The sequence below is a fragment of the Odontesthes bonariensis genome, chromosome 18, assembly GCF_027942865.1.
Source record: "Odontesthes bonariensis isolate fOdoBon6 chromosome 18, fOdoBon6.hap1, whole genome shotgun sequence".
Taxonomy (NCBI): domain Eukaryota; kingdom Metazoa; phylum Chordata; class Actinopteri; order Atheriniformes; family Atherinopsidae; genus Odontesthes; species Odontesthes bonariensis.
In genome coordinates this window covers 20,229,039-20,242,304 of record NC_134523.1, presented here as the reverse complement: position 1 = coordinate 20,242,304, position 13,266 = coordinate 20,229,039, and the positions used below count along the sequence as shown (strand labels likewise).

The window sequence follows — 13,266 nt, the reverse complement described above, 5'->3', positions numbered from 1 at the left end:
ATGCATGTAAACTCCCATCGTAGTTGGAACAAGGTATGTTCAAATTTGGAACTTTCCAGAGAAAAACTGCCTTCTTCAGGTATAGATAGGACAGTCACTATAGCAGAACCCACCTGCAGCCTGTGACAAAGGCGACGCCACAAACAGAAACTAGAAATAGAGTTGAAACTCTAAGAGGAAAGTGCGAAGGTTCATCGGAACGACCGCATGTAAAACCCACTAGTCATCATTTCTGTTTCCTCCTACTAGAAATGGTAAAGTACCCGTTGGCTGTGTACAGGAACACCTGCCATGTTTATTTTTTGCTTTCCCCTCCCTGCTGAGTCGCCTGTTTTGCATATTGAAAATACAAGTGCATATTTGAAGACTGGGCAAATGCAAAGGATGACTACACTCACAGATAGCAGATGGAAATGCAGAAACTGTGTTCAGTTCATTATATGGGAAACATATCCAGAGGGCAAAGGAACATCACAATTTAATTCAAGCAGGAAAGTATTGTCTGCTGCTGCATCTTGATTCCACTTGCAGATGAGATTAGCCTACATTTTTACTAGTTGAAGCACTGAGAATGAGGAACAAGAATTTCAGATGCAGGACTTCATTATGAGCTATAGGATGGATTGTGTTTGCTGTGCAAGTCATCCTTTCATATATCCCAGTTTCAGTGAACATTGAGCTGTAACACAGCAGAGCAGAAACACCACGAAACAAGACTAAAAATCAAAGTGAATATGCTGCTAAGTCTGAGTAATAAGCAGAAAGTCTGCTGCTGCTGCCAGGGTTTGTTCTAGATTTGATTTGTGTTTCTTAAATAATTAAAGGCTCCCGGAGCAAGGCAGCAGGCAATTTATCTTGTCCTTCCTCAAAAAGACTGTTGTGGGTTTTTTCGCAGTTTCGGGTAACACAAAGAGAGCCAGATGGTTCATGTTGAGTTATCTCATGTTCACAGTAAAACACTTCAAAATAAGAGAGATGAATTGTTATCAGACACTGATTCCATTTTTTGATTTATTTGCTTTTGTTTGTTTTTTTGGAGACCTTGATGGTTCCTACTTCCATTAGGACAACCCTGTCTCTCTTTACAAATTTAAACCACACAGTTCCTGCCCATGCGTTCACTGGTCTCACAGCCACGAGGAACAGGAGTGGTTTTCACATTTTTGGAAATATGATTCCCAGCCAAACATCACATACCCCCCTTGAATAGAGTCTCATGAAATGTAGAGAAACTGTAATGTACCGATGCCTGTGCTGGGCAGCCCGGTTTCATGATTAGCAGGATAATGACACAAGTATGTTGTGTGTTGCGATCCATATTTTGCTTTTATGATTATTATTGCACAAAATAAACTGTGAAAAGATGACAACCTGGCCTATACGTTTACCATTTTAACAAGCTAAAACCTGTGAAAAGTTTAAAATGTGCCAGAAATTGCATCCATCCATTATGTATACCAGCTTAATCCAATCAGAAATTGCATGCTTTTTTGTATTTATTTGCCATGCCATGAGGTCATGTTGGTCCTGGTACACAACTTTTATTTTGATATATTTGCACATGTACATGATTATATACCGTATATGAAAATGCTGTCATCACATTTTGTGAAACTCTCACAAAAGGAGTGGCTAATGGATGTAGATTCAAGGTCATCCAGGAGACTTATGATTCTCTAACATGTTCTATATTTTGCTTTGTTGTTAATTACTTGAGCTTTCACTCAAACTTTGGTAAATATTAGGTATCTAAAGCACCTAGTCAAGTTTAGGCATCAAAACTACTCGTGGTGAGGGTTAGGAAAAAATCAGGGCTTGACTTTTTTTCTTTTTAATGCCCCAGAAATATGGGGAAAATTCCCAATTTGATTTTTATCATAAGAACAGACACAAGGCTTTTGATTCATGCATATTTCATGTTTCAGCATGAGATCATGTTGCTGTCTCAGGTCTGCTGCTAGCTTGGCACACATAAAGTGCGGGAGCAGATGCAAATCAGTTGTACACAGAGAGAGACAAGACACAAAAAATAAACTGAGAGTCTAAAGGTTGATGTCAGGTGTGGCAGGGCAACAAGGCCAGTGACATGCTGTTGCTTTGTCAAGAATCGCTGAGTTAAACTGTAACACACTCGGTAACATTTGGAGGTTTTTTTCTTGTTTCCTAATCTTTCCAAATCAAGTTGACTTGGTGCCTAAACTAGTTTAGGTTTTCTAAATCAATCTAGTTTGTTTAATCAACCAAACTAAAAACCAATAGAGTGAAAACTGGAAAAAATAACAAAAAAACAACACAAAGCAATGGGACAGTGACCAGGCCCAGGGCTCCAAAACAAAAGTTCAGCATCTCAGTTCACCACCATTCGTCCTACATTCCTATGTCAAATACTTCCTTTCACTTAGTCTTCAAGGTTTTTTTATGTATATATTTTTGATGTGGGATTGTGTGAAGTAGTCAGGTTCTTACCCTTAGATCCCATCAATCAGAATGCTCTTAGTTTGGAGAATCAGAAAGCTTTTCTAATGCATGCACTAAGCTAAAAGCTACTCAGAAGGGGGCCAGGAGAAAATCATTTTTTTTCACTGTCTAAAACATCTCAAACCTGGGTTTTGATTCTGGACATGATGGATTTTTACAACTTGGCACTTCTGCATCAGACAGTTACACAGACGGGTCTGCATGACAAGGTCGAAATGGATTGCCAAGTGGTGTAGTAATCTATACCTTGTTGCCTTGGGCCTCAAAAGCTTTTGCTCAAATTGCTATGGACTTTTGAGGCTGGCCATCAGGACTTGTGTCTGACTCTGAACTGAGAGCCCTCTGACCACATGGTAAATATGCAACACACTCTCAGGTCATATAATATACTGTATAATTGCTTAGCCCATATCTCAGACTATAGCAGTGCCACAATAAAGACTCGAGAATAGTAAAAAGACTTTCTAGATTACAAAATTGTTAAATACTTTTATCTATCTTTCAAAATCTGTTATATTTGATTGACACAGAACTTTATTTTTTTTTAAAGTCTGTGTTAAAACCATCTATATTTGTTTTAAGTTTTCATTTGCTGTCAGAAGCATACAAGCAAATCTAGCAAATACTAAAAAGGAACTGAGACACAGTTTGTCAAAAAGCTAGTTTCGTAGGAATAAGACCCCCCCCCCCCCCCCCCCCCCACACACACACACACACACACTCCGCAACCTTCTGTAACTGCTGTGAAATATTAAAATTGGAATCACAGTTGCCAATAATTTCAGCCTTCATCTTTGTATGACAAGATGTTGCAGATGACATTTGTTGGAATCTAAATGAACAAAGAGGCTGAGCTCAAATTCTTCCCAGAAACCACAGCACTCACAGCAATGAAGGAAGGCGGAAAAAGGGAGGTTAAGGATGAGACAGCAGATAAAGAGTCCTGTTAAGGAACTTCACCACTGTCAAGACACTATCTCTGTTTACAATATCTGATTCTTAGGGTCACTGTGACCACACACACACACACACACACAAACACAAACACATGCACACACACACACACAAACACAAACACATGCACACACATAAAGAGACAAGACAGGTAATCAGAAAAGGTCAAACACCTCAGCTATGGCCTAATGGTTTATGGAGTGCAGCTGTTCTCTCGTTGTTTTTAACAGTGATGTGAAAAGCACAGGCAGAAATCTGTGTTTCTGACTCTCAGCTCATTATCAGTTTACCATCAAGAAACTGAAAATCATTAGGGAAGTTTGAGGGAAACAAGCAGGCTTGATCCAGTATCTTCCATATTAAAATACATCAATTAAAGAACTTTTTGATTGTTTTGAGGAAGCTTTTTTCTGATTAATGCATTGTACTTTGGGGATGATATGAATAAAAACACAACAAGGCACAAGGTGAGGGTAACTTGGCCTTTTGCTTGTTCTGGCTTTATTAAATTGCAAAAACTAAGACAAAATCAATGTTTGTTGATGGAAAAAGGGATTAGTAGCAGTGGTCGTCTCTGAAGACAAAATGAGCCATCCTATTTCAGCAGCTGCTTTCAAGGGACAGGCTTTTTCAGGACATGAAACACTTTCACAAAACCTTTACTTGTTTAAAAAAAATGAACATTTCAAATTGCTTGTGGCCTTAAATTTATTACAGAAAATGAAGTTTCATAATGATAAATGTCTATACCAAATATGTCACTCTTTACTTAGTTTTCATTTTTTTAGAATGAATAATGTTGGTTCGATTCAGTTGTAATTGTCACTGTAATTCAGTTTACAAGGCAAAAAACATCATTTGCACAACAGTAATGAACTTCAGAGACGATACTTTAAACTGTGACCATCTTTATACGTCAACACAGAAGAAATCCTCTTAGACAGGCATATTTGAATTGTTCAGGAATAGTTTTCCAGGCTTCTTTAAGGATATTGCAAAGCTCTTCTTTGGCTGTTGGCTGCTTTTTGTTCCATTCTCTGTCAAGATGATCCCACACTGCTTAAATAATCTTTAGGTCCAGGCTCTGGGGAGGATTCATCTCTCCAGCAGACCTGTTGCCACTAATTTCAGTCCAGTAATGTATCATTTGGTATTCATCAGCTTTTTCATTCATAAGACTGTTTCCCTTTCTAATGAATGTCTTCTTGACAGCCGCTCTTTCATGGAGACCATTACTGATGATGCTTTAGACAGTATGTGGATCCTCTGCAGGGATTGCATGCATCTCACAGCTCAAACGTCAGGTCTTCTTGACATTTCTTTTGTCCTCCACCTGTAGAGTGTCCTAAAATATCTTATGGGCACATTACACATGAGGCTAAAATACACCAAGTCTTCAGCTGATAACTCTTCCACGAATCAATACTGTGTCTCTAACTCTTTTATATGTTTTTGAAAGAAAATGGGAACAAATGATGTGTGTTTCTGACAGCAACGCAAAATATAAATAAATGAGATGTTGTTGAAACCTTTGCACAGTACTTTAAACTGAAGGAAGATATTTAACACTGATTTCTATTTTAGCTTCATTTTGGTTGAAATTATTGATAGGTAAAAATATTTGGAATCAGTTAGCTGTTGATCAAGAATGTAATATCCAGTGGATTAGATGGTCAGTCATAACTACATTTCACGGACAAGGAGCTAAATCAATAGGATGCTACTTGGAGGATGGAGGCAGAAAGACAACAGACTCGTCATGAAAGTAAAACAAAGAAAGAATGAATAAATAAAGCACAACCCTGGAAACTGCCGGTATTCTCTTGTTATTTTCATTCGTCTTTGTGTTTTCTGTGCGTCTCCTCCTGACAGCTCTGTTTACCACCTCTAAGAAGTAAAGCAAGCCCCATTCAAATTTGATATGATATAGCACTGTTTCAACTTCACTCTTTACCCTGGTGACAAAATGCCTTTGGTCCCGACTTCTTGCCTGCTGGTATAGAAGCGTCACATTGCATTTATGAAACAAAAGTATATGGAGCAAGTCAGAGTGCACGCTCAGGATTTAACCTGAGACACAATAATAAAACTTCTTTTATCAAGTCTAAAGGGGCTCTGTAGACTGATTTTATTCAAGCCCTGGAGACTGTACTTTCACTGAAAATTGACTAACCTGTTCTCTTGTCACATGCCACCTCTGAGCTCATGTAGTGGACATTATTTTAAATGAGAGAGGAAGTATGGTCTCCAGGGGCCACAGGTAGGTCGACAGATTCAATGAGACAAGACAAAAGGGAGAATCAAAACAACAAATCGCACTGGTGGCTTGTAGCTTGGATCAAGGCACTGCTGCAATCCTCTGGTGGCCATTATTCTTTCAGAGGCAAACATGACAACTTTGCACTCATATTACTGAGTGTGTATCGGAGTGAGTTCATGATTTTACAGACATATTGGCTGTTTTTTTTTCCAACTCTTATGACTTAAAATTTTGTTTGCTTGGAGAAATCCGATGTGGTGGAAAAATAGCTTCCTAAATAGTCAGTTGGTTTTGCAGGTAAAACCATGATTTGATTCTGATCCACAGTGAGATGTGTCCGTATAGTTAGTTGTTGGATATGCTGGGCTCGAGATGAAATTTTAATAATTATTAACTGATTTTATGTATAAGACACTTTGGTTTACTACCAAATACCTGCAGAAAAAAAATATTAGATTCCTGTCAATCATTAGTTGTAAGTAAGTAAGTACTTGTACTTTATTAGCAACTGTTACTATGCTATAATGCTAAAGCTAAGAGGAAAATGAAAAAAATTGCATTTTAGGATACTGATTCTTACAGTACGGTCCAGGAGCAGGTGCAATAACATTGCTTCTTGTATTTTACTATTTTATGTAGATTAAGCATGGTTTATAGCCCATTTCATTGTATGTACCATTTATCACACATAGGCCTAATTCTGGATGAATTTAAAACTCCTGGAGTGTATGTAACTCTTTCTTAAGGAAGCATACAACTTGTAACATTCCATTCATACATTTTTCTATACCCAATTAAACCAATTCAGGGTCGCTGGGTTGGAGCCCCCAACTGTCACTGGGCAAGACAGGTCACTAGTCAATCACATGTCCACACAGAGAGGGTGGAGTTTGCATGTTCTCACAAACCACACCCCCGTGAAGCCCACTCCTAACATTACTACAATAAAAAAAACCTTGAATCAAAAATGTAAATAAAAACAGAAAACACTGATTCACAAACTTGTAATCCAACATTTAATTTAAAGTAGAAAATTTAACATTTTAAAAGTGAGACGTTTTATTATTTGTTTTATTATTACACTATCTACAAAACAAAATAATATCAGAAGATTCAGATAATCTGGAGACATCCCTGTGCAAGAAAACAGCACATGAAAATGGACTCAACTTTTGACACTTTTTGAAGCCATCACATTTAAGATAAACAAATTAGTTTTTTCACTGAAATAATAAATTGTCTTACTTTTACCGGTCAATATGTTTTGTATGTTCTCTTGTGAAAAAAAGATGTTGGTTTAGTTTGCAAATCATTGTAAATTCTCTAAAATCGTTGAGTTCTATTTTATGGAAAGTCCCAATTTTTTTTTTTTTTTAGAATTGATGTTGTTGAAGCAGATATTCATTTCAGTGCTTCAAAAAAGTAGCAAAAAGCAAATAAAAGTTAGTATGGCATGTCGCGTGTGACATGAAGTTAGTGTTGAATTAAAATGTACATCCCAGGTAGCCGCCGTTTTAAATCAAACATGAAATTGATGAAAAATTCCAGTGTCTCAGGAAAAGAGATATTTTCATACTGTAAAAAAACGTGATGGTGACAAAGGCTGAAGTTGTGGTATGAAAGTAATTAGCAGCCCCAGATCTTCAGACTTTTCAGTAACAGCTCTGGGGCTCAGCTTTTATATGAGGAATTAATATTAATTATCATTTCTCTGGTGAATCGTTACTCTCCAATGTATGTGTTTTTGTTCCATCATTTAAAAAGAAAAAGTTAAATGTATTTTACAATGTTACCTTTTTGGGATCATTCCCCTGTCATGTCCTGACCTTTGAGCCAATGAGTGTTACATGTGTAGAGGCAGAATCAAAGGGAGACAATTTCCTCCATTAAGCATTAACAACGCATACTCAGATTTTGTTTTTCTCACAATTGATACCTTTGCCATTTGAAATAAATTCACCATAACTCATGAAATGACTACCTCCTAAAATGACAAAAATGTTCGTTTTCAAAGGAATAATCTTACAACAATCCTACATTGACAAACTACCCTTTACCCACCGACTGCTCTGTGGTTTAGAGATATCTAACTTTGAACAGTTAATGCCTCCCTCAGAATGACCGATAGCAAAGGCTGAAATAATTCATGGCCGTTTTTAGCAACAGCTGAAGGACACCGATACTGCTGAATAATTAACGTTCTCCACCGTTTTATTTATGTTCCTGATTTGATATTTAATTTAGCCAAAAGAGGAAGTATTTGTTCCAAGGCTCCTTTGCTTATTGATATGCTGCATGCACCATTTGCACCACTATTTTACATCAGGACATAAAGTGGATGCAAAAACAGCAACAGGTGTGAAATCTAATGGCGTTCTCTTTGGAACATTACTGAGATGGTGCTGACTAACAGACACGTATTCAACAATCTGACCACATTTAAAGTCACCGCGTTTGTGCTCGACTTGGTCTCACTGTGTGTTTGTAACTGTGGGCGAGGATAAAGTGTCCTTGCATTTCTCAGAAAGTGTAAACAGAACTTCATTGTTTACCGTATATCATTTGTACGGTCTCTGTTGGAGACCAGCAGCATAAACCCAAAGTTCCTCTAATTACAGACACTGTCTCTGATCTAATCTGGGTCATTTCTCTACATAACGATGAGACGGCTTTTATGTGATTGATAATCAGAGCATCCATGTGATTTCACTGTTGTTCACGGGGAGTGATGGATATATTTGCATGTGTTTGTGGTTGTTTCCATGAATATGAGATAACACAGAGGACAAATATTTCTAAGATATTGTTCATGTAAACACATATGTGCCTGTATGTTTTTAATCAACAAGTTCACACAGAGTACCCCCCACTGGGCTATGAATACTTCAACCATACATTCAACAATATAAATATTATATACACATATATGTTTAATGTAAGTGACCTGAATTAAACTGACATTGAGTCATAGAAAATCAGGAAAAATTGGTTGGCTAACCCAGACGAGCAATATTTTACCACAAGGTTGCATATCTCATCTTTTCATTTCATGCCCTCTGAATGTCAGAACATCCTCCACATATATCTTTGGAAACATTTTACAGCCATAACCTGAACAGGGAATGTGGATGGAACATTAAACACATTACAAGTTTAAATTTGTATTAGATTAAGGTCAGAAATTTTTCATTTAAACTAAAAGGCTCTACAGTTTTCATCTGTCAATGAAACATTTCTCCGTGTGACGTTTAGCAGACTGCAGATATTCTTTGTCAGAGAGCAGTGCCCTTCTCCTTGTAGCCCTGCTGCCATTTTCATACAGTTTGGACATTTGAACATTATCGTTATCATTATCGTTATCATTGGCAAGTGTCATCCTGCTACTGCATCCTTGCAACTTTGCGGACTGTTCACATGTTGCTCTCAGAGTACTATTTGTTTGTTGTCTAGTCCTTGGGAGGGTTAAATTGGTCTTGGAATTCCATGATTTGCTCAAAGCCGGTCTACCGACTCTTTTCCTTAGATCCTCCAAATCTTATTGGTCTGTGCCATCGTCCACTTCCATACACATGTGGTTTTTACAGAAGTGTCACTGATCGTCATCTAGTTGAACGATAACGCTCTAATTCAACCTTTAAATTCTGAATAATTTTGCCATTTGCAGATATGTATGATTGGGTAAAATATAATAGTCTTTTCTATTTTTAGGTTGGCTATTCTTATCAGCTTGTGAGACTTTTTAGTTCAAATTCAAACTGAATTAAAAAAAATTGAAAGGGGTTACAAATTGTCATGCACCACTGTAAGTGGTGAATTGAGAATAATACATATTTATGTGAGTATCTCTCCATTCTTTTACTCAGGCTGTTACCCAGCAACAGCAAAGATCTTTTGAAAACCAGTGCCTCCTGATGATTGCCTGATGTTTAGTTACCTTCCAAAACAGCAGGTAATTATGGCCCCAGAATCCATGACAGAACAAACCAAACCAGCATTTGACTGCTGGCAGTTACCCATAATGATGGGAGTCCTTCAATTACTGAAACCCTTTCAAACAGTCCTTTTTTATTCTCATGACCGTCGAACTTTTGGTTTGAAGCTCTGGGTGTTGGAGTGGAACACAATTTAATTTTCCAGCACCAGAAGAGAGAAACACAGCTGAAACAGACCATTTGTGCACCTGAACACTTCTTTATGGATACAAACTATTTAAAGCAATACTATGTAACATTTCTACCTTAAAATAACAGCTTGAAAAAATTTGTGCGGCTACAATGAGTTTTAATATTACGATTGGCCTGTCTCCTATGCCCTTCGGGGGTCTGAGTTGGAAAAACTGCGCTATGTAACTTTGCTGGACCGGCCCGGGAGCTGAGCGGAAGTACTTCGACTTGCTTTCTGGCACACCTACCGCAAAAACAAATAGACCCCTCTCACGCTCCCAGGTACATTTGATTACTCTTACCTTCTCGGTCGACATAGCTTGCACCTTCTGACTCCTCGCCAGTTCGTCAACAAACGTGAAACGTGAAAGCGAAAGGTTGTTGCATTTACGACAGTGAACCGTACATTACCTCCAAGCCTGTAGGGGGAGCTCCAGAGTGGGCTTTTTGAGAAGTTACATTGTATTGCTTTAATTTGACAGAGAACATAAAGACAACGATTTTGTTGAAAAATAAATAAACTTCATAATCTCGCTGCCAGTACGAGTAATGAATGTTGATTAATTCACTCCCTGTAAAACATAGCATTTCTTCCATCTCTTTCTGCAGTCTTTATCAAAACAAAATGTATTCATTATTCAAAATTAAATTAAATTTGGAGTGTAAAGCTTCATACTTCAGAATAAAACATACTTATACTTCTATGCAACATACTGTAACAAAATTCCTGCCTACAGCAGTCTTATTGAGTCTCATTTCTGAAAGTCAAAGTGTGACTTCTGCTTCTTCACTGGTGCTCTCTTTATCGGGACAAATTACATGAAAGAAATGTATGCTCCATTGTTCTGTGTATGAATGTGTCAGATATAACGGCGTGTCGCTCTCAGCTTTTACTAATGGAGGAGTGGAAGGTGAGCCATTACAAACCACCAGGCGACTCGGTTGCTGTGGCAACGGGCATATACGTGCTTGCCAATCTTACAAGTTAAATGCAGCAGGGATTTAAACTCAGGGCCATCCATGTTAAGAAAAGAACAGGCAACAATCTTAGCTGTGGGGAGAGCTGAACTTTTGCGTCCAACATTAAGTATCTGCATTCATTAAAATTAATTTCCCTCTGCGGGATGACATGAAGAAGAAAAATGAGAGGTGCAGATAGTAGACTGGTGCTTGGGCTCTGCTGTGACTCATGAAGGGAAGTCACAGAGCGTCACTGTTCCACGTCCGGTGGAGTTTGTTTGCATCATTACTAATGATCCGACCCGAGATGGAAACAAAATGAGTGGTGAAAAAGAAATTTAAATGACGAGCAAGCAAGCAGAAGAGGCAAAGGGAGGCCTTAAGGGACGCCAAAAAAGACGGAAAAAATAGTGTCATGCAGTGTACGGAGAGGAGAAGCAAATCGACAAAGAAATAGAGATGGGGAATGAGATACAAAACTGGCAAAACAGAGCAGGGGTAAAGGGTGTAGGAGGAGTGACTAAAAATAAAGGAGATGCAGAAGATTATTTCTTCTTTTTAGTGGTTAAAACATGAAAAAATATAAATACATATTTTCATACGTATATATTAATCTATATGTTCTATATATATGTACTGTGTGTATATATATATATATATATATATATATATATATATAAAAGAACTGAAATACGTTTGTGTGAATCCTGTTCATGGGTTCCATTCAGAACTTATAATAAATTATAATTTGGCTTGCTGATTTTGTGGCCTCGCCTGTAGATGATATGGACAAAGATGTTTGTGGCACATCTTTGTCTTGAGCTGGATCATTACTTTCTCACCACAGGTGTGCTAAGTGAGCCAGTTAGAATGACATATCTGCAAGTGACATCATCTCAAGAAGTGGATTATAAACAAAGCTCACAGTTAGACGTTTTTAAATTTGTTCCATATGTCATATGGTCCATATTCTGTAGTTTTCGGAGCAGCTCTGCAGCTCGCCATCGATCTGCAGAGTCAGCAGAATGTTCTCATAGTCGTTGTAGACTTTTAGTGTTGTTGTGTATTCAGAGTATGACATAATGATAGATAACACATTTACTATGCATAAACACCACATTTCTATTGCCTGTAAAAATATTTTACAGTATACTGAACAGATGAAAGGGAGAAGGAGAATTCTATTCAGCAGTAGAATTCTTCAGCTGAAATGTGTCAAGTGCTCGCTGTTTACCTTGACGTGTGCCAGTTTCAAAATAAGTCAAGTTCTCCTGTTTAACTCCAGGAATCTTAGCGCGCACCTTAAAAACAATGTGGGCAAATTCTGTTTGTCACAATTCAAATGAGACCAGATCCAGATCCCTATCACTTGTTCATTTGACTTCCACATGAAGCCAAGGCTCAGTGCTGTCTCCACTTGAGGAGACTGTTCTTTACCTCTAGGCAGAACAGTTTTGTAAATTGTTTCACATAAGATTAATAACTATATTTGTTTGATGCATGCTTGAATCAAAAAAATTTGAAAGTCTAAACAAAAAACCTTTACCAGAAGTTTTGAGGTATGTTGTGACATAGATCAAACTTGCAATGTACCTGCATCATCATGGGTTTTGAAGGCCAACATATTATCAGACACTAAATGTGAATAGAAGAATAGTTTTCTTTACTTAGAGAAATATCACCTGACATCAGCATAAATAAAACACAGCTTCTTCTCTCCCCCCTTCTTTCCCTCAGCGGCCATTTTGGATGACCAGTCTTCATGCGGTCGAGGTGAACGTCTGGCACTGGCACTGGCGAGGGAGAACATCAATAATCAGATGGAAGGTTCGTCCCAAGCTAAGGTGGAGGTGGACGTCTACGAGCTACAGAAGGACTCTCAGTATGACACCACTGACACCAGTAAGCCTCGCTTTGTTCCCATGTGGTGGTAATCTTCCCTTCCAGCTGCAGGTGCTCCCCATGCTGACATTTCCAGTGAAGGTTAACTTCAGCAAGCACTCTATGTGCAGGAGCAGTTCAGAGTAATGAAGCATCAAACTTTATTTAGCACGGCAAGTCAAAAGTGCAGCAGGTGCAAACAATTCTTCCAGGCTCAGTAAATACACAGATGTTCAGCACATTTACAAAACAGGGAGCAAACAACCCTCCGAATAAGGTTAAAAAAAATGCCCTCTGAAAAAAAACTATAAAGGGGCTTTTAAAATAAAAAGGGAAATTCCTATTTAAATTAAGCCTATTTAGATGTTTTTATTTAGAAAATTAATGTCACTATTGAATAACAGATTAATATCAAGGTTATTCTTTTTTTCCTCTCAATGTCTAATGTGAAGTCAGTGTGAAGGTGGGGTGAATGGAATTAGATGTTAAAGCTGCCGTCGGCAACTTTTTTTTAGTCATATTAGCTTGAACTGTCATGGGATTCTGGAAGTAGAATACTAAATAGGCTGT

At 37.9% G+C, this 13,266-nt stretch overlaps 1 protein-coding gene across 2 annotated transcripts in view; it reads left to right on the top strand.

Moving 5' to 3' along the window:
- The window catches only part of LOC142367499 (glutamate receptor ionotropic, kainate 5-like), a 242,992-nt gene that overhangs the window by 155,086 nt on the left and 74,640 nt on the right, over positions 1 to 13,266 (top strand). For both annotated transcript variants that reach the window (XM_075449494.1, XM_075449493.1), the window contains one exon: positions 12,553 to 12,717. In XM_075449494.1, coding sequence (XP_075305609.1) covers positions 12,553 to 12,717 — 165 coding nt within the window. The remainder of the gene's footprint in view (positions 1 to 12,552; positions 12,718 to 13,266) is intronic.